We start from the raw sequence: 20203 nt of genomic DNA on the forward strand, positions 1-20203 counted from the left end.
CCATACAAGTTTACAGCATAATACATCCTAATAAACAAGTTCTTAACATGTTCATTCAAAACAAATTCACAAAATTAAAATAAACTTGAACAACATTTGACAATTAAAATATTGTGCATCTTGTCCGTCAAAATTTATGGCCCAATTACTTTTGATTTGTCAAAATCTGCATAAAATGATAAATATAATTAGTTAGATTGCTTAACTTAAAATATAATGTAATTATATAATATTTCTGGATTGGATCGGTTTGAATCGGTTTGGAATCCTTCCAAACCGAAATCCAAACCGAGTGATGTCGGTTTGCAATCCAATAAACCGAAACCAGTTTTTTTACTAATGAAACCGATCCAAACCGATCCAAATGGTCGGTTTGAATCGGTTTGGATCGATTCGGTTAAAATATGCCCACCCCTAAGGGCGACACTAAAATTTGGGGAAAATTTTTAGATTTTACTACTGAAAGCCGTTATTACTCATTTTACAAATCTACCACTATTATGCTTACAAATTTGTTACTCTAGTATTTTGCAAGTTTGCCATTTCATATAAATTTAAAAATGGGCCATACCTCTTAGCTTTTAACCACACATGTTAGAAAATAAAACATAAATTTTATTTATTAATTATTATTTTTTATATAAATACAAAACAATGAAATTGAAATTGAAATAAAAAATTGTCTGTTCAAAAAATAGCCAGAAAGAGAGCGACCTAAGAGGTAAGAGCTTAGGCACAGTGACGATGACAACTCAAACACTCGTACAATACTTCGCCAAAACTCCGGTAAGGAACCCTACTTCAATCTCCTACAAAGATATCTCTACACAAATAGCGAAAACACTTTTCAACTCAGGTATTGAACCCTTCAAAACGACACCATCTTTGCTCTCAAATCTCAATTCTCACATTACCCACCTTGTTTTATCTGACACAAATCTTCCGCCTCATGCTTGCTTGCACTTCTTCAACTTTCTCCGCCAAAACCCATCTCTGTATTCACACAGACCCGATCTTCAAGCCCATGTAACCCTCATTTGCAGACTCCATGAGGCTCAGAAGTTCGCTGAAATGAAAAAGGTATTCAATTATATTGTAACTGATGCTAATCTTAGGTGTTCCATTGTAAATTTAATTTCTTTGATTGAGAGCGGTAATCAGCAGCCTAAATTTGTTGAGAAATTCTGTGACTTGTTGTTTAGAGTGTATGCGGATAACAGATTGTTTGAAGATGCTTTGGGGGTATTTGATTATATGGAAAGAAGTGGGTTAAAAATTGATGAAAGGTCTTGCATTGCGTTTCTGCTTGCTTTGAAGAGATGTGATCATATTGAAATGTGTTTCAAATTTTTTCGAAAAATGGTTGATGCCAATGTGGAGATTACGGTTTACTCAATTTCGATTATGATCGATGGGCTGTGCAAGAGAGGAGATGTTGAAATGGCTAGAGATTTGATGGATGAAATGGTTGTTAAAGGGATTAAGCCTAATCTTTATACTTATAATACGCTTTTAAATGGGTTTGTTAAAAGAAAGGATGCTGTGGGTGTGAATGAAATGTTGAGCTTGATGCAGAGAGATCAAGTAGCTTACAATGTAGTTACATACACACTTTTGACTGATTGGTATGGAAATTCAGGCAAGATGGTTGAAGTTGAGAAGATGTTCGATGAAATGCGTGAGAGAGGAGTAGAAGCTGATGTTCATGTATATACTACAGTTATTAGTTGGAATTGTAAATCAGGAAATATGAGGAGAGCATTCACGCTATTTGATGATTTGACTGAGAGAGGCATTGTTCCGAATTCTCACATTTATGGGGCTATGATTGATGGTGTTTGCAAGGTCGGGCAGGTGGAGGCAGCTGAAATGTTGCTAAAAGACATGCAAAGACAAGGGCTTGATGTTAATGAAGTGATATTCAATACTCTCATGAATGGGTACTGTAAAAAGGGTATGATAGATGAAGCTTTGAAGGTGATGGCTATCATGGAAAAAAAAGGTTTTGAGGCTGGTCCTTTTGCCTATAATACAATAGCCAGCGGGTTGTGTAAAGTGAAACGATACAATGAAGCGAAAAAGTGGTTGTTCACCATGATGGAAAGGGGTCTGGCTCTAAATACGGTGAACTTCTCAACTTTGATTGACATTTGTTGCAAGGAAGGGAACCTAGAGGAGGCAAAATGGCTATTTGAAGATATGAAGATGAAGGGAGTGAAACCTAATTCTTTTACTTACAACACTCTGATTCATGGTTATAGCAAGAAAGGGAATATTAAGCAAGCATACCGGCTAAAATGTAAAATGGAAGAAATGGGGATGACGCCAGATGTGTACACATACACATCACTTATACATGGTGAACGTGTATTTGGAAAGTTAGATGAGGCGATGATACTGTTTAATGAAATGATAGAAAAGGGTTTTATTCCAAATGCAGTCACTTACACAACCTTGATCACTGGTCTGTCTAAGGAGGGGAGATCAGATGAAGCTTTTAGATTGTATGATGAAATGATAGCATCAGGCCTTACACCTGATGACAAACTATGTTCTTCACTTGTGGCCTTCATACAGCCAAGTCTTAGTTGTGAAGGGTTCTTAAAATCTGAAAGAATTAACTTAATATATTCCTGACCATATTATAATTCCGAACTGACTTTCGACAGGAGAGTATCAAAGTCAATGTATGCTGACAACAAAATGAATTCATGCCTTACGGATTTTACTGGTAAAGTTGATGATGCCTGAGGTAGTTGCTTTGGTCTTTCAAATATGGAGGTTGAGTGTTGATATGGAGGCTTGTATAGCTTAAGTTTGCAAGGAGTTCGGGTTTACAACAGAATCTCCACCCACTAGCATGGCAGATCCCAGTTTCTTTTAATCTAAAGAGGCTTCATTTTGCAAGACCAAATTGCAGAATTTTATTTTCCTGTTTTTCTTATGTAAGACTAGTGTCCAGTTTATTTTATTTTCTATCAGCATAAAGCAAATGCGCATGCCTATTCAAACTTTTAGGAAGATTAGCTGATCTGCTTTCAATATATACTATCATAAAAATGTTACATAAAGGCTCAAAATAAGAGACTTTTCCATGGAAATTCTACAGTAAGTAGTTGCAAAGCAGTTAATTCTTCATTGAAACACATTCAAGGCTAAGCATCTGAACATTCTTGCACTCACAGCAGCCTGACCCATCCAAGTGTTCAGTTTCTTTACCTTTCTCTGCTGTCTCCTTCACCCACCCAAAATATCTCCCTTCTGAATCCTTAAAATTCCAAACCAATTTCTGCTTCTGCAACAAGCATGCAGCTTTGAGAACACGAACGCTAGCTGCCACATTATGTTAGTCATTAAATGCAATCACATGACAAAATTTTCATAAATATAACACGTTTACAAAAATATGCAGACAGGCCCCTAATTAAAATTTAGAATAACAGAATGGAAAGTCAAAATCTTCTTTTGATAAATGTCACATAATTTAGGATACTATTTTAGAGTAAAAAATTTAAAATGTGTAGCACCATTCATTGTTGAAATGAAAGGCAAATGTAATAAATAAATTCTTACCTTTGTTTCTCATAAATCAGATCAAGCTGAAAATAATAACACTTAAAACAAATTAGGTGATCCATTGCGGCAGGACTAGAGTATCTTTGCGTTCCTGATACAAGTTTGAAACAACTCAGCTAAGGATCGTTAAGTTAATTAGCTTTGTTCCTAATCCAATAAATAGGTTTCCTTGACAATTCAACATAATTGCTGTGCTTTAGAAAATCTCATATATAAATAATAGACACCAAGTGATATATTGCCATGTTTGGTATTGTGATTGGACAGCTTAAGCTACATGATTTTGTTCATGATTTGGTATTGCATATAGAATGTCTCAGAGAACAGTCAACGCATGTCTGGCAGATGGGTTACTAGTTAATTGATGATGATGTATCCGCAACCCTGCAAACAAGCTCAACCTGCACATAAATTAAAACAGCATTACATCTACCTCAATAAGCACAGGCTACAAAAATGATTATTAGCAAGAAATGAAGAAATTAATCTTAAACTTACAGCAAAAACAGAAAGGCGTACGGGGAGAATTCTCCAAAATACACACACACCCACGGGCACTGCAAGTTATTACTTGAATTCCCACAGGTAAGGCAAAAAATTTCATAGTAATATATTGATGTTTTATATTTTTTTCATGACATACAGAATTTTTTAAGGCAAGATAATATCCAATGGTATGCCAATTATCAAATACGGAGAGAGCAACAAAGAGACGGGGAGAAAAGAAATTAGAAAAAGAAATAAATAACAATAAGCGATTGATTCCCCAGCAAATCTACATTATAAATGCAAGTACATATAATTACGGCTTTATAAATGATGATGTTTCTGTTTATCTGTTGATGGAAATGGAAGAGCCTTATCAGGATTTGAAGTCCACTCCTTCAGATAACACAGAAGCTTCAAAGCATCTGAGAATGGGAAAGCCGGCACCAAAACCAAAATTAAAATTCAGCTGCATATCACGATAAACATTCAGTAAGGAAAACTGAAGGTTTCAGATGATCCTAAAATAATCGTATAACATTATATACTTGCCAATAAAGGGAGAGTTTTGAACTTTTGGCACGCGAAGTTTTTTGACTTCCCGAAGCAAATAAGATTCGACCATTTTTCTTTTTCTTGATTTTCGGTTCTCATTTGTCCTAATTATTGAATAGTTTCCAGACAGGTACATCCATCTCCATTTGATAGGCCAACGATCTTTTCCATACTTCGTTGAATACGAGAATATCCGGAAAAGTGAAATAACCTGAAGTACTGTTGATTCTGCAAATTATCGTGAACTTAGTAATTTAGATCTTTTTTACACAATGAATACCGAGAAACATGAAAAAGCTCAACCAAGAATTTTATTCAATGGTGTAATATAACGTATTACAACTCTACTCAAAGGGCTCCAATGATCCTCATTTATGTTTACAAGGATGAGATGTCCTCTAAAGGCAAGATTTTGATGTTGGAAAGTCAAAAATCACATACACGGGGAAGCTTCTAGCCGCAACATTGGAATTGTTGGTGAAGCATGTGGCCGAAATCATAGAAAATTGGAGCCAAATGAATTGGTGAAGCATGTGTCAATTTGACAATTTCACAACAATTTTGTCAATTTGACAAATTGGCCAAATTGATAGGTGGGCATCAAACTTGTAATAATGCAAAATGCTCTCTATAAATAGAGATGCATTTTGCACTTGTAAGCATCCTAAATTTTAGAGAATAACAATTCAGCTCCAGAATTGTTAAGAGAATGAGCAATTGAAGAGTGTGTTTAATTGAGAGGTTTTTCCTTTCAAGTATATGTGCGAGTACTACGTGTATTTGGGTTCTGCGAAGTGAGATTTTGTTTACTCAAATTTTGTACTCTAACAATTATTAGTAATATGATCATTTTACTTTTGGAAAAGTAGGCATATTGCCAAACCACATTAAATTCTTGTGTCCTTTATTTTTTCTTGTGATTATTTGGTACCCTTGATTCTGCATTCTGAGCACAACAAATGTATCAGAGCCGACGGTTCATAATTGGGGTAGACCGTACTGTTCACTTATACAACACTATCTATACATACAGTATTGTTTACGAATACGGTGGAGCCAACAGTTTGTACTTTGGAGGATTAGTAGCTTGTGCAGTGGTGTGGATTTGTGCATGTTTAGGAAAGTTTTGTCACAAAGGCGATAAGAGCCTAAGGAGACTGTGTTTTAAGTGGGATCGGTGTGACCCTCTAGTCTTTCTTAAGAATTTTCCTAGTGCATTTTTTTATGCGTACTGATCTTTAAGGTAGAAATAGTTTACTGAGAAAATGGTAGAAGGTGAAACTTCTAGAAGTGGGGAGAGATCTACCTAGCCTACGCTAGGAGACACTTCAGGTGAGAGGCGAGACTTATAATAGTGCCATTTAGCACTTGTTATAGGAGGCCAGAAGATCGATGTTGAAAAGTTTAATGGAAAAATCATATGGAGGCGCGGAGTCATGGATGCTTTTATTTAAATCGATCTCAATATTGTTTTGAAAAATAAAAGACAATTGTATGACAAAAAACTTGGGATTGTATGAAAAAAAAAGTTATGGTCAAATCATATCTTGCTTGACCAAGGAGGTGAAATATCTAGTGAAAAATGAAGAACGTGCAATGACTTTGTGGTGTATATTAGAGGAAAAGTACCTGCTGAAAAGTACTAAAAATCACCTTCATGCAATGAGCCACATGTATGGTATTCGAATGAAGCATGGGGTGTTAATGCATGATCATGTCTTAAGATTTGAGAAGTTACTTTCAGATTTGAAATCTTGATGAAGATATTAAGGATGAAGTCAAGGTTATGAATATGCTACACTCGCTTCTAGAAGAATATAGTCATTTTGTGACTATTTTATTATATAGGAAAGCATAATCATCTTTAAGATGTCTGCACAACATTGACTAATTTGAAAATTTAGAATAATGATAAACATTCTAAAAGAGCATCATCTAAATCTTTATTAGCTAGAAGGACGATGGAGAAAAAGAAGTGCAGTGGAAAGAATTCTCGATCTAAATCGAGAAGTAGAAATATAGCTTGAGATGAGTGTGCTTTTTGTCATAAAAGGGGTTATTGGAGGAAAGATTGTCCAAAGGCTCAGAAGAAAGATGAGAAAAAACCAGTACCCTCGAATATGGCATGTAAAGATGAAGACTCTTATTATTCACTAAATATTACGCCTGCAGCATATGTGGCTAATTCGAACGAATGGATACTTGATACCAGAGCAACCTATCATTGATGTCCTATAAGGGAATGGTTTACAGATTTATGTGATCTGGAATCTGGAGCAAATATGATGGGGAATGATCAACCTTGTTACACAATAGGGATAGGAACAATTCGACTCAAAATGTTCAACAGAATGATCAGAGAACTTAAAAAAGTTAGATATGTTTCAGCTTTAAAGAAAATTCTAATTTCCGTAGGTGCCTTGAAGGCTAAATGCAACAAAGTTATCATTGAAGATGGCATAATAAAGTCACATATGAGGCTATGGTGATTCTGCAAGGGTTTCGGCGTTACAATTTGTATTATTTAAAAGAAGGTACAATCGATGAAGCTAATATTTCTGAGGCGTACGGTGACACTACCAAGCTATGACATGCATGACTAAGTCATGTTAAAGAGCAGTCTCTGATGAAGCATGGACTTTTGAGAAGTACAAACACCTGTAAACTGAAATTCTGTGAGCATTGTGTTCTAGGCAAGAAAATAGAGGTCAAGTTTGGTACGGCTTATCACGATATTCGTGAGATCGTTGGTTATGTTTACAGCGATGTATAAGGATCAACCAAGACTGCATCAATTGATGGAAGCCATTATTTTGTTTCTTTTATTGATGATGTCTCTAAATGTGTGTAGATGCACACCATGCGAGACAAGGATGAGGTTTTAGATATTTTCATGAAATGGTAAAACTGGTGGAGACTGAAACTAGCAGAAAAGATGAAAATAATGCATTTTGATAATGAGGGTGAATATACTTCTGATCCATTCTTGCAAGTATACTAGAGTGAGGGTATAAAAAGACATTTCATAGTGAGACATATTCCGCAACAAAATGATGTGGTTAAGCGTATGAATTATACTTTCTAGAGACAGTATGATGCATGTTATCTAATATTGGTTTAGATAAAAAGATTTGGCCTAAGGCTGTGAGTTAGGCAAGTCACTTAACAAACTAATTGCCTTATTCTGCAATAGGAGGTAAAATTCCTTTGGAAATATAGTTTGAAAAGCATGCACAAGACTATGACTCCATTCGTGTCTTTGGGTGTCTAGTTTATAATTATATAAAGAATGATAAGCTCGATCCTCGTGCAAGAAATACTATTTTTGTGGGATTCAAAAGTGGAGTTAAAGGTCTCAAGCATTGGGATCTCGAAGATAAGGAGTTTGTGTATAAAAAAGATGTCGTTTTTTATGGAGCTTCTATGTTAAAGGCTTCAAATTCTCAATAGATGGAGAACGAGACCAATGAGATATTGCAACAAGTGGAGTTTGATGCGACTCCATATGTACTAGTTAGTTCAACATCATAGAAGAATTCAGCTTTGGAGGTAACCCCAAGAGTTAAAAAAGAAGATGTTTCTATTGATTTCCCAAAACAAGAAGAAACAATTAAAGATGTAGAAGATAAAAGCTATATTATAGTAAGAAAAGACCAAAAAGAGTAATAAAGAAACTTGGATGGCTTATTAAAAATATGGTGGTAGCCTATGCACTTCTATTTATTGATGATGACATCCCCGACACTTTCAGTGAAGTTATACGCAGTAGTGAAAGTGGATAACTTCATTGAAAGTGGAGAGTGAAAATTAGCCACGAAAGAAGAAATGAAGTCTCTTAAACAAAATCATACTATGGAACTTATAGAGTTGCCGAAGGGTAAAAGGGATATTAGAAATAAATGGGTCTATACTAAGAAGCAGGGTTATTCAAATCAAACAACTCTTGATGCAAGGCAAAGCTTGTAATAAAAGTTTTGGCTCAAAAGGAAGGTATTAACTATAATGAATTGTTCTTTCTAGTTGTAAAGCATAATTATATTCATATCCTACTTGCCTTGGTAGTTGAATATGAGTTAAACTTGGCTCAATTAGATGTTATGATAGTATTCTTACATGGAGATTTAGAGAAGGCAATCTATATGACTCAGCCTTGTGGTTTCAAAGTTGATAGAAAGGAAAATCATGTGTATAGATTGATTGAATCCTTGTACGAATAGAAACAATCACTAAGGCAATGGTACAAGAGATTTGATCAATTCATATAAGGGCAGAAATTCATCATAAGTGAACACGATCATGTGTTTATTTTAGAAGACTACAAGATGGAGATTTCATCTATTTGTTACTCTGTGTCGATGACACGCTTATAACTTCGAAGAATAGAGGTGAGATTGAAAGATTAAAGAAGTAGCTGGATTTTGAATTCGAGATGAAAGACTTGGGTCATGCACAGAGAATACTTCGAATGGAGATTCATAGAGACGAAAAAAATAGGAGCGTTTGGTTGACTCAAAAGTCTTATTTGAAGAAAGTGCTAGAAAGGTTTACTATAAATGACAAAACCAAACCATTTTCTACTCTTTGAGCTCGTCGTATCAAATTAAGCTCTTTTTCATGTTCTGTATCTCAAGAAGAACATGACAAATAGCTTGTGATATGGTGTGGTTAGTGCTATCGGTAGTCTTATGAATGTTATGGAATGCACAAGGTCTGGCATATCTCAAGTCGTAAGTATTGTTAGTCAATACATGCATAATATAGGCAAAAAACCATTGGCTTGCAGTATCCGTATGAGACAGTTGATGTTGGATTATTGTTAAAAATGATTGTACTCAACAATGTGTTGCTTATTGAATCTGATTTTGCTAGAGACCTTGACAAAAGAAGATCAACAACGAGATAAATATTCACATTGGGTGGAGGTCCAATTATTTGTAGATCAATTTTACAGTCGACAATTGCTTTTTCTTCTACGGAAGTAGAATACATGGCAGCATCAAATGCTATAAAAAAAGCTATTTAGTTAAAAGGTTTGTTAGGTGATTTGGGAGTAATCCAAGATAATATTGAGGTCTTCTATGATAACCAAAGCGTGATATTCCTGGTGAAGAACCAAACATATCATGCTCAAACAAAACACACAGACGTGAAATATCACTATGTGAGGGAGGTTATCAAGAGCGGTATTGTGTTATTAAAAACGATCGAAACCAAGGATAATCCCTTAGATATGTTGATAAAGGTGATTTTTTAAGTTAAGTTTCAAATTACTTAAAACTAATTCAAATCCTTCGAATCTGTTGAGTTTGGGAAATTTTTGAACTACAATTGACTTGATCCTAGATTTTGGGTACATAGGCAATTGAAGTGATGCACTATTTTAGATCTTAATGAAGGATTACTTTGAGGATGATGGTTTATTAGTAGTTGGCTTAGATTTGGACAAATCTTTGTTGAGGTAAAGAATTGTTAGAAAGTCAAAAGTCACATGGATGATGAAGCTTCTAGTCGCAATGTTGGAATTGTTAGTGAAGCATGTGGCCAAAATCATGGAAAATTAAAGCCAAATGAATTGGTGAAGCATGTGGCAATTTGACAATTTCATGACAACTTTGACAATTTGACAAATTAGCCCAATTGATAGGTGGGCACCACACTTGTAATAGTGCAAAATGCTCTCTATAAATAGAGGTGCATTTTGCATTTGTAGGCATCCTAAATTTGAGAGAATAATAATTCAGTTGTAGAATTGTTAAAAGAGTAAGCAATTGGACAATGTATTCAATTGAGAGGTTTTTTCTTTTAAGTGTGTGTGAGCGTACTGGGTGTATTTGGATTTCGGGAAGTGAGATTTTCTTTACTTAAATTTTGTACTCTAATTGTTTGTAATATGATTATTTTCTTTTGCTTCCATGGACATAGGCATATTGCCGAATACCACGTTAAATTCTTTTGTTCTTTATTTTTCTTGTGATTATTTGGTGCGCTTGATTCTGCATTTCAAGCATAAAAAGTGGCATCATAGCTCAACATTTGATAGGCATATGATTGAATGAAAACAGGATCAAGTGGGCAGATGAGTTGATAATGTTATATGTGCAAGACGAAAGTAGGATGCACTGGCTATATGCTACACGTTGCCAAGATGAAATGGCAGAGAAGCACTAATAGAAATAACTGAAATGCACTGGCCAAGGAGTTGATGAGATGGTGTTACAATTAGCTAGCAGGCTTATCAGTTGCATATGCTTAATTTCCAGAAATAAATATAGTAAAAGATCTCCTCAATTTAAAATGGTAAAAGTTTAACTAAATGGGCATTTTTTGCAGTCCCTTATTTTTCATGTAGCCCTGTTGAAGTTTTGAGAAAATAAAATAAAATATAATTTATATAGAGATAACCAAATTGAATTCAGAGCTAATAAGCAATGTGAATAGTTTCTAGAATGGTATATCTAAAATTTATACGAAAAGGAAACTCAAGAAATCCTTACCAGCAATGTTTGCTCTAGATCAAATGTGTTAATAGTTGAGAGCGCACGAGAACTTAATAAGACAGAGACATCACAATCATTTTTATGTCTAGTTGAAACTCAGTAACATTTCCCCAGGTTCTAACTCTTAAATTAACAAGGTCTAAGACATTAATGAAGATGGGGTTCCACCCCTTTCAATCTTTAAGCCTGATTGTCTGATTCAGATCACCTCCCCTACGCATTTTTGCATTCATTTTTTCTTGGACACAATCTTTAATTGTTGTAGCTCCTAAGCATTTGCCTAACTAATTTTTTTGGTACTTTTTTTTACTACTTCTGAATACATCAAATTGGTCGAGATTTTGTTGATGGATGTAAAAGAATAAGGCTTTAAAGGTAGAAATAGAAATTTCATTGGGTGTGTTAGGTTTTTAATGCTTGGCCATTTTATTTTGGGGAAATTATCAGCCATATGCCCTTAAATGACACCCGTATCAAACGTGTGTGAACACTTTTCAAGTGTATTACTCGTATACCCTAAGTTGACAAAACACGTCTGCCGTCCACCAATCTGTTAACTTCCGTTAGAAAGTTAATAGAATTATGGCAAATTGACAATTTTACCCTTGAAACTCAAAATGAGGTAAAAAGATAAATTTTCCCAAAAAATTAACGTAATTTTTCAATACATAATTTTTTTATTTTGTTATTAACAATACATTTTTTGATTAAAAAAATAAATTATTAATGGTACATATTATTAACAATTATTCATAAAAAATATTCATAGTATACTATAAAAAATTATTAACAACATATTATTTACAATTATACATATTATAATATAAAAATTTCCAGTTGGAGCTTGGAGGAGTAGATCTTAAAAAATTTAGGTTAAAATTTGGAGGAGTAGATTCGGTTGTAAAGTAGTTTTTTTAGCAATTATTAACAATTATCCGATAAATGGGATGACATGTCATTTTTATCAATATATATCATATGACATGTCATTTTTTACTAGGTAAATGGGATGACATGTTTTTTTTAAATCAAAGTTTCGTCAATCTTAAAAGACTAAATTACCCTTATGATGTCAGCGCTTGCAAACGGAAGTTAACGGATTGGTGGACGACAGAAGTGTTTTGTCAACTTAGGGTATACGAGTGATACACTTGAAAAGTGTTCACATACGTTTGATACATGTGTCATTTAAGGGTATATGGCTGATAATTTCCCTTTTATTTTGTTTAGAATGGGATCAACACGTACTAAATCAAGGGTTGATTTTTAATATACATGTTGGAAAATTACATGGACATTTGAGAGTAAAGAGACTAAGCTTGAATGGCAGTGGGAATATGGACCATAACATAATAACTGGAAGGTTACGGTAGGAATTTTAGACTTCTCTATGGTTGTTAACGATACGTTACGAGTTTCATTGATCTGAACACAAAATAATGCATCATCCGTCTCACTAATTAATACCGGCATTCGTGGTCTCAATGGCAATGGCACTAGCAATATTTTTATGAATGTCTTGTGACGTCAAGAGCATTTTTATTATACAAGTTTGTTCATCTTTAACATGGTCGGCAAGAAATCTCAATACTTATTTCTTCTTAAAATCATTGAGGTAGAAATAAGTAATAACATATGAATTTCTTATCTACATATATAGTAAATAAGAAAAATCAAAATTAGACCAAAAAATAGAGTTTTCCAATGATCCTCTTTCAAAGCTTAAGTCGATAAGTTGATTACGTGAGTTTATGTTTGTTGGTGATGGTGATTGTGTGCTTACCTCAAATGTTTCACCCTGTAGCTTATATATTTGAATTGGTTGTTACAGGATTGTTTTTCGGGTGTGGAGATGATGCTTCGATGCTCTAGGGTTAAGGAGACATCATGCTTTAACTTTTCAACTGGGGTAATTTTCAGTTTCATCTCCTGAGGTCTGGGGTCCTTCTACTTAGATAGAATGTATAGGTCCCTTAGAATGTATAAGGGTATCTCCATTTTATCCTCGTATCATTAGTATAAAGTCTAGTACATATTCAGTATGTGGGGGTATGTAAGTAATTGCATGATAAATTGAATAAATATTAAAACCATTTTGAATTTTTGCACTTTGGAAATTGGAACATATTTGAAGCATTAGAATACCCACTACGTAATAACATAAGCATGGTCATGTACAATAGTTTTTACACCAAAACAAAAACAATGATTTGGGTAATTTTTATGTTCACAAATCGAAAACGCATATTCAAATCACCATTAAAATCCTTAAGAAATGCGTTGAGGAAATTTGTTACTGTGACCAACAAAATGTTAGGGAAGCAACTAGAATCGACCACGATAGGAACTGATGTAAGAGTTCTCACTAATTTGATGTCCGTCAACAAATACAGGCGACAACCAAGAACCCCTCTACTCGCAATAGAGCCGCGTGCCAAGTAATTGAAAGTTCCATTGTTTGTTGTTTTTTTTCCTTTTATGGTGTTGAGATGAGATAAAAGTGATGCTGAGGTTGTATAATACTGCTAAAGTTCCATTATTGGGGACAAAACTACAATTTTGGAAAATAGTTTCACTATAACAATCATTGTAGCAAACGGCTAACTATTTAGGAGATAATGGCTGACCGACATCTAACAGAATTGGAGTTTAGTTTCTGGAAACTAACAACAATCTGACATCTGAAAAATGGTGATCTGACAATTTGAAATTATAGCACAACGGTAACTTGCTCAAGTCAAAACAATGACCCGATAAGGATTAATAGCGATCCGACTTAGTGCAGAAAGTCAATAACGGCTGGTTTTCAGCTCGAACTATAAAAATGCTGCATTAGATCCAAATAAAAGTGAATCCAACAAATATCAAAGAGCATATTATTGAGAATACAATATTTCTTGAGCTTTATTCATTCATTCTTTAAATCACACCTTGGGCATATATTTGTAAACACATAGATTGTGTGTGAGAAAAATTTTGTATTTGAAAAAGTGTGAGTGTGGGAAACACTTGAGTTAAGAGATTTGGGATAATCTCTTATTGTAAAGGTTGATTGACATCTGTGAAGTCAATTGTAAAAGTTCTTGAAGCCTTGAAGGTTTGGATAGTTGAATCCTTAAGCCCAGTGAGCTTAGAAGCATGGACATATGTGGGGTTGACCAAACCACGTAAAAATATTTGTGTTTGAATCTTTCTTCTCTTATCTCTTTACATTTTGATTATTGTTTTGAATTTGTTTAAGATTTGTATTAATTTTTATTCAAGCATAGCATAATTTTTAGAAACTCAATTCGCCCCCCTCTTGGGTTGCATAGCTAGTATTTCAAATTTATATTAGGCTGATAACATCACTTTTGTGGAGGTATTCAAAATTGTTCGAAAGCAAACGCAGTGGCACTTCTAAAGTAGCCGTAGTGACTATTCTCTGAGTCTCCTAGGCCTAGGTTCTTAGTTCCACCAAGTATAATAATGTTCTCTTTGGCATTATTATGTATTCTTTACTCATGTGTTAGTTTATTATATTTTTGCAGGAATGCAAGATGTGTCTTCGAAATAAAGCCATATTTCACCTTGAAGGTATTTCATCTTTCTGGAGATTATCATGATATAATCTATTGCTAGTGAGTACTGTGTGACGACCCAATTGACAGCATAATAATTGAACTTCACCGTCTTGAGACTTTCCTTTTATGGGCGTGATCTATCCTCTTTGAGTTTGAATGTTTCTTTTGTCAAAAAACAACTACTTATGATCTCATTGATCTTCATTTACTGAACTAGAAGTTCACTATTTATTATACAAATTTACATGAACTGGTATTGCTTTTGAGATGAACCAAATAAGTTCTCTAACGGTACTCCTAGTGATAAATTTTTGCAGCATTTGTGGTCAAGTTCATGAGTATTTATAAGGTTTTCCTTATTGCAACATTTGGCTAAAGACTAGTTTGGCAGTACATTTTTCAGAGCAAGTTAATTTCATTCTACTTGGTTTTTGTGTTCATCAGTCTCTCCTAAATATCCTATGAAAAGTGTTTTCTCATCTTTGTCAGTAGACTAATTTTGTTCAACTAAGATGTTAAGGGCTCTTTATGTTTATATGTTTTTTAATATGATTGCATTTGGCATTTTTCTTCTTCTGTTTGGTTTTGATTTCTTTTGAATAAATAAAATAGACTTACCACACTACTCCCCTCAATAAATCCAATAATAAAATTTGAATTCTATTTAAATTTTACTATATATAACCGAATTAATTGTCAAATATAACCCTTTTTTTGTCTTAAACTAATTTTAGTAATAGTTTTTTAAAAAGCAATTGAGCATTTCATTGTGATTTGGCACCAAATTTGTCAATGATTAATGCCTAGCGCATGTCTAAAATATCGTTTGACTAATGCAAGGGTATTTTAGTCATTTACTTAGTCAATTAACAGTCAATTAGACTTAACACTAATGGTAGGGGTGCAAAGTGGAGATATCCTTATACGATTTATCTAAGTGAAGGGACCCCAAACTTCAGGAATGAAACTAAAAATTACCTTTGTCGACAGTCATGATTGTGTTTGAAGCCATCTTTATCATCTGAATTGCCTCCCCTAGATTTTAGGCTCATGGTTTGCCTTTCTTTTGATTGATTCAGTTACGCACCTCAGGAGTAGCATATTTTACCTTGAGGTGGGATCCTAAAGCACATATAAAATAATCTATCAATACATGCCCCTAGTTTATAAAGAGAGTTTTTGAATTTCAAAAATCTCTTTTTGTGAACGAAGTCATTAATAGAGATCTATCTTTGCTTTTATCCATGCCAAAGTTTCAAAATTTGAAACTATTTACATCTCATATCAATTTGCCCTCAAATCATTTTCGTCTTCTAAGCCGTCTCTTCCACTTTGCTCATGTACGCTCTTATCTTTTACCATTTTAGTTTTACTTGTCCATAATAAGTGCAGTCAAAATGGAAGGTAACGATGGTGGTACGAGTAGATGTATCATCAGAAGCCTTACCCACCGCTCTTCCTCAGTCTTTTTTCTTCTATAGCCACAATTGATATTATCGATATAGATTAGGAGGATTTAGATGCTTGCATCATGTTTTTTTGTTAACGAACCACATATCAGCAACATAAAGAGTAGAGCAAAGAATTCCAACAACTGTAGTCAACAGCTACGAATTGATGATATGGAATGCTAGCTGGCATAAGATGGTTCTAAAGCTACTCATGCATGTGCTAGTTGGTCTTAAGCTAATACAATCTATTATAATAGTTAGTTAGATAAGTTGAGTAACACCTCGACAACTTCGCTAACTCGTTGAAACTTCGCTAACTCACTCTTCGGATGTTGACATAGAACTGAGTCTGCTAATGATAGAATGTGGGAATCTGGTTTGAGAATTGGCATTCCTGAATTCCAAGAAAGTATCCAACCAAAGAATTATTGGATTGGATTAATGCCATTGAGGAAGCTTTCAAATACAAGGAAGTTCCTAATAATTAACTAGTCTTACTTGTTGCAACTCGGTTTCATAAGAGGGCAGTAACTTGGTGGCAACAAATAAAACTCACAAAGATGAGGTAAGGTAAAAAGAAGATTGACTCGTAGGAAAAGTTAAAGAAGCACTTGCTTGGAGTATTCTCACCTCACAATTATGCCAAATTGCTATACTAATAGCTACAAAATTTGAAGTAAAGTGATGATCGATAGGTGATTACACTACATAATTCCATTTATTAGTGCGTGCAATGACTTAACAGATACAAAATAACAAGTTTTCCACTACATTGAGGCCTATGGACATAGTTTCAAAAGCAATTGAATTTACTTGATTCATACTCTGTCTTAGAAGCACACCAATAGGCTTTTCAGTTGGAGAAGTAATTTAGTTGATATACTAATAACCCAAACTTTTTGAGTTCTTGAATTGTTGTTCATAGTAATTCAAACTCAACTTCTCAATATCGTAATTTCACTCCTTCAAATCCTCTAAATAAAAATAATAAATCTAGTGAGAGTTGTCAAAGTAGCAAGACCCGAGACTCGGGCTCAGGAACATACTGCTTCAATTGTAAGGAAAATAGAGACTAAATGATAGAGTGTAAAAAGAAAGGAAAATATGATAAAGTTTTAGTCATAGACGCTAAGGAAAGTGAAGAGCACTAAGAGAAAGAAATCAAAGAGTTCACTAAATAGCCAACTTTTGATATTAATGACAGTGCGCAATCCATTGAAGAACATGGAGACAATGGGCCAATGTTAATAGTAAATTAAGCATTCTTCTCCCCTAAAGAACAAGACAAAGACAAATGGTTATGTCAAAATATTTTTCAGACTACTTGCACTATTTAGGAAAAGTATGTCGTATGGTTATAGACTAGGTAGTTGTAAGAATGTTATTTTGGAGGAAGCTGTAACGAAACTAAATCTAAAAACAGAACCTTATCAATCTCCATACAAGCTCACATGGCCGAAGAAATAAAATCAAGTAACAATATCTAAACATTGCATAGTTTCTTTATCCATTGGATTATTCTATAAAGACCAAGTTTGATGTGACGATGTGGCTATGGATGCTTGTCATCGATTATTAGGTAGACCCTAGCGGTATGATCAAAACATAGTGCATGATGGGAAAAAAAGTACCTGCAACTATATATTTAACAACACTAAACTTGTTCTTCTACCTAGCGAGGAGCTCACTTTCAAACAAGACTTAGGTAATTATTTGCTAGGTAAAAAACAGTTTATATATGCTATAACAAAGATGAAGAGAGTCTATATTTTATTAGAAAAGGAAAGCTAATTAATTTGAAGGTACCTGAAGCTATGACAACTATGCTGGTGGAATTTCAAGATTTATTCCTTAATGAGCTACTATAAGGTTTACCATCCCTAAGGGATATAAAACACCAAATTGATTTAGTACCATGTTCAACATTACTAAATTAGCCTTATTATCGTATGAGTCTTATAGACCATGAGGAATTGAGACATCAAGTTGAAGAGTTACCAGGCAAGGAATTTATTCAAGAACATCTCAATCCATGTATAGTCCCTGCTTGGTTGACTCTAAAGAAAGATAATTCTTGGAGAATATGCATGGACAATTGAGCTATTAATAAAATTATAGTTCGATATCATTTTCCAATTCCCTAACTAGATGACTCATTGGATTATATCAGTAAGACAACAGTTTTTACCAAACTTGATTTAAAGAGTGGCCATTATCATATTTGAATATGGCATGGAGAAAAAACAGAAAACTTTTAAAACTCATGAAGGGTTATACTAGTTGTTAATAACACCATTTGGCTTATTTAATACTCCGAGTACTTTCATACAAGTTATGAATCAAGTTCTTCATTATTCCATTAGAGAGTTTATGGTTGTCTACTTCGATCATATACTTTTATATAGTACCAGCCATGAATTACACTTGCCACATTTAAGGGAAATATTTTAAACTTTAAGGACAAAAGTTTATAAACCACAATAAACAAGTGCATTTTCTTAATAGAGAAAGTAATATTTTTAGGATATACATCGTCAAAAGATGATATATCTATTTTGGATGCTATTCGAGATTAGCACTAACCAACAACTTTATTTGTCATTAGAAGCTTTTATGGATTGGCATCTTTCTAGAGGCGATTCACTCCTTATTTTAGTACTATTATGACACTAATCATGGATTGCATAAAAGGAAGACAATTCTCTTGGACAGAAGTAACTACTAAGGGCTTTGATATTATCAAAGAGAAGTAGACTACTACCCCAGTACTTGCCCTACTAGATTTTTCTCTCACTTTTGAGGCACATTGTGATGTGATAACTCTATGAAATGAGAAGTTAGAATGGCTCTTTAAGACTTAAACCAATATTACTTAGAGAGTTAATGATGTGTTTTTATTGTATTTTTAGTTACATTTTTGCATGAACATCCATTTAAGTTTATTTTTAATAAATTGATTTTGTTTTAGATCATTTTGTGCTCAGATTATGTGCATGATTATAGGTGACCGAAAAGTTCAAGTTTTATGGATGGATTACAGCTACAGTAAACTTGCAGAGATGACAAAAGAACTTGGCTGCAGAGAAAATAAAACGAGTCTGAAACAATAAAAATGTTGTAGCCATTGCTGCAACAATCTTGTAGCAACTATAAATGAGACATCGCACATGTTTACTGAAAGATTGTGATCCCAAGTTTCCAAAAATGGAAGACATGCGGTCGTGTGCTTTTGTTTACCCTAATTCTAAGATATAAAAGGAGAGTACATGAAAAGAAAAATGAGGGTCGTCATTCAAGAAAAATAACAGAGAAAAAAAGAGATTTGAGAGCTGTAATAGATAATTCAAGGAGAAAAAGAAAGAAAGGTCACAAAGACTAAGTGAAACTCAATTCCTCATCTTTTTTTCTTGTTTTTCTTTATTTATCGGAATATATTTGATGGCAAAAATGATTCTTGTTACTGTTTTATTTCAAATAATGAACTAAACGTTGTTGTGATTGAGTGATAAACAATCTTAATGGTTACTTGATTGATATATGTGTGTTACTCTGAATTTGCTAAAACATTTTGTCTTGATTTTACTTATTGCAATTCCCTATTTCGGCTAACCACCCATTTAGTGGATACTAACTAAGAAGGAGCCTAAAAAATGTTTGACTTAATGGAACAAATTAAGACAATACATGGTTTTAGATTGTGTTTCACAAGTTGAGTTAATCTCGATTTGAATAGTGTCATGCTCGATCTAAAATTAGTGAAGACCTAGACATAGGAATTCACCTTATAAGGCAATTGGAACCTAGAATCTTTAATGCTATATCTAATGTTAGCGTAGCAATCAGTCATTATTAGGTTGCATTAGGTATAAGATATCCAACAGGCAACAACTGAGGATGCATGAGGGATTCTACCCAGTGTTGTAGTAGATATTGTAGCAACATAATTTTAATTAGAAAAATAGTCAATGCCATTAAATGAATTTAATCACTCAACTACTCATTTCTCATTGAGTTTGTCTTTGTGTTTAACTTGAGAATTTCACTTATTGTATTTTTAATTTCATTAGTTCATTAG

General features: G+C 33.8%; 1 protein-coding gene across 1 annotated transcript; it reads left to right on the top strand.

Annotated features, from left to right (window-relative positions):
- The first annotated feature begins 691 nt into the window (after positions 1-691).
- LOC18039949 (pentatricopeptide repeat-containing protein At2g32630) lies at positions 692-3037 on the top strand. The gene has a single exon (XM_006428665.2). It carries the CDS (start codon positions 745-747, stop codon positions 2635-2637), a length of 1893 nt encoding a protein of 630 aa, XP_006428728.1. The 5' UTR covers positions 692-744; the 3' UTR covers positions 2638-3037.
- The last annotated feature ends 17166 nt before the right edge of the window (positions 3038-20203 follow it).

This window comes from Citrus clementina, unplaced genomic scaffold (genome assembly GCF_000493195.1).
Source record: "Citrus clementina cultivar Clemenules unplaced genomic scaffold, Citrus_clementina_v1.0 scaffold_6, whole genome shotgun sequence".
Lineage (NCBI taxonomy): Eukaryota > Viridiplantae > Streptophyta > Magnoliopsida > Sapindales > Rutaceae > Citrus > Citrus x clementina.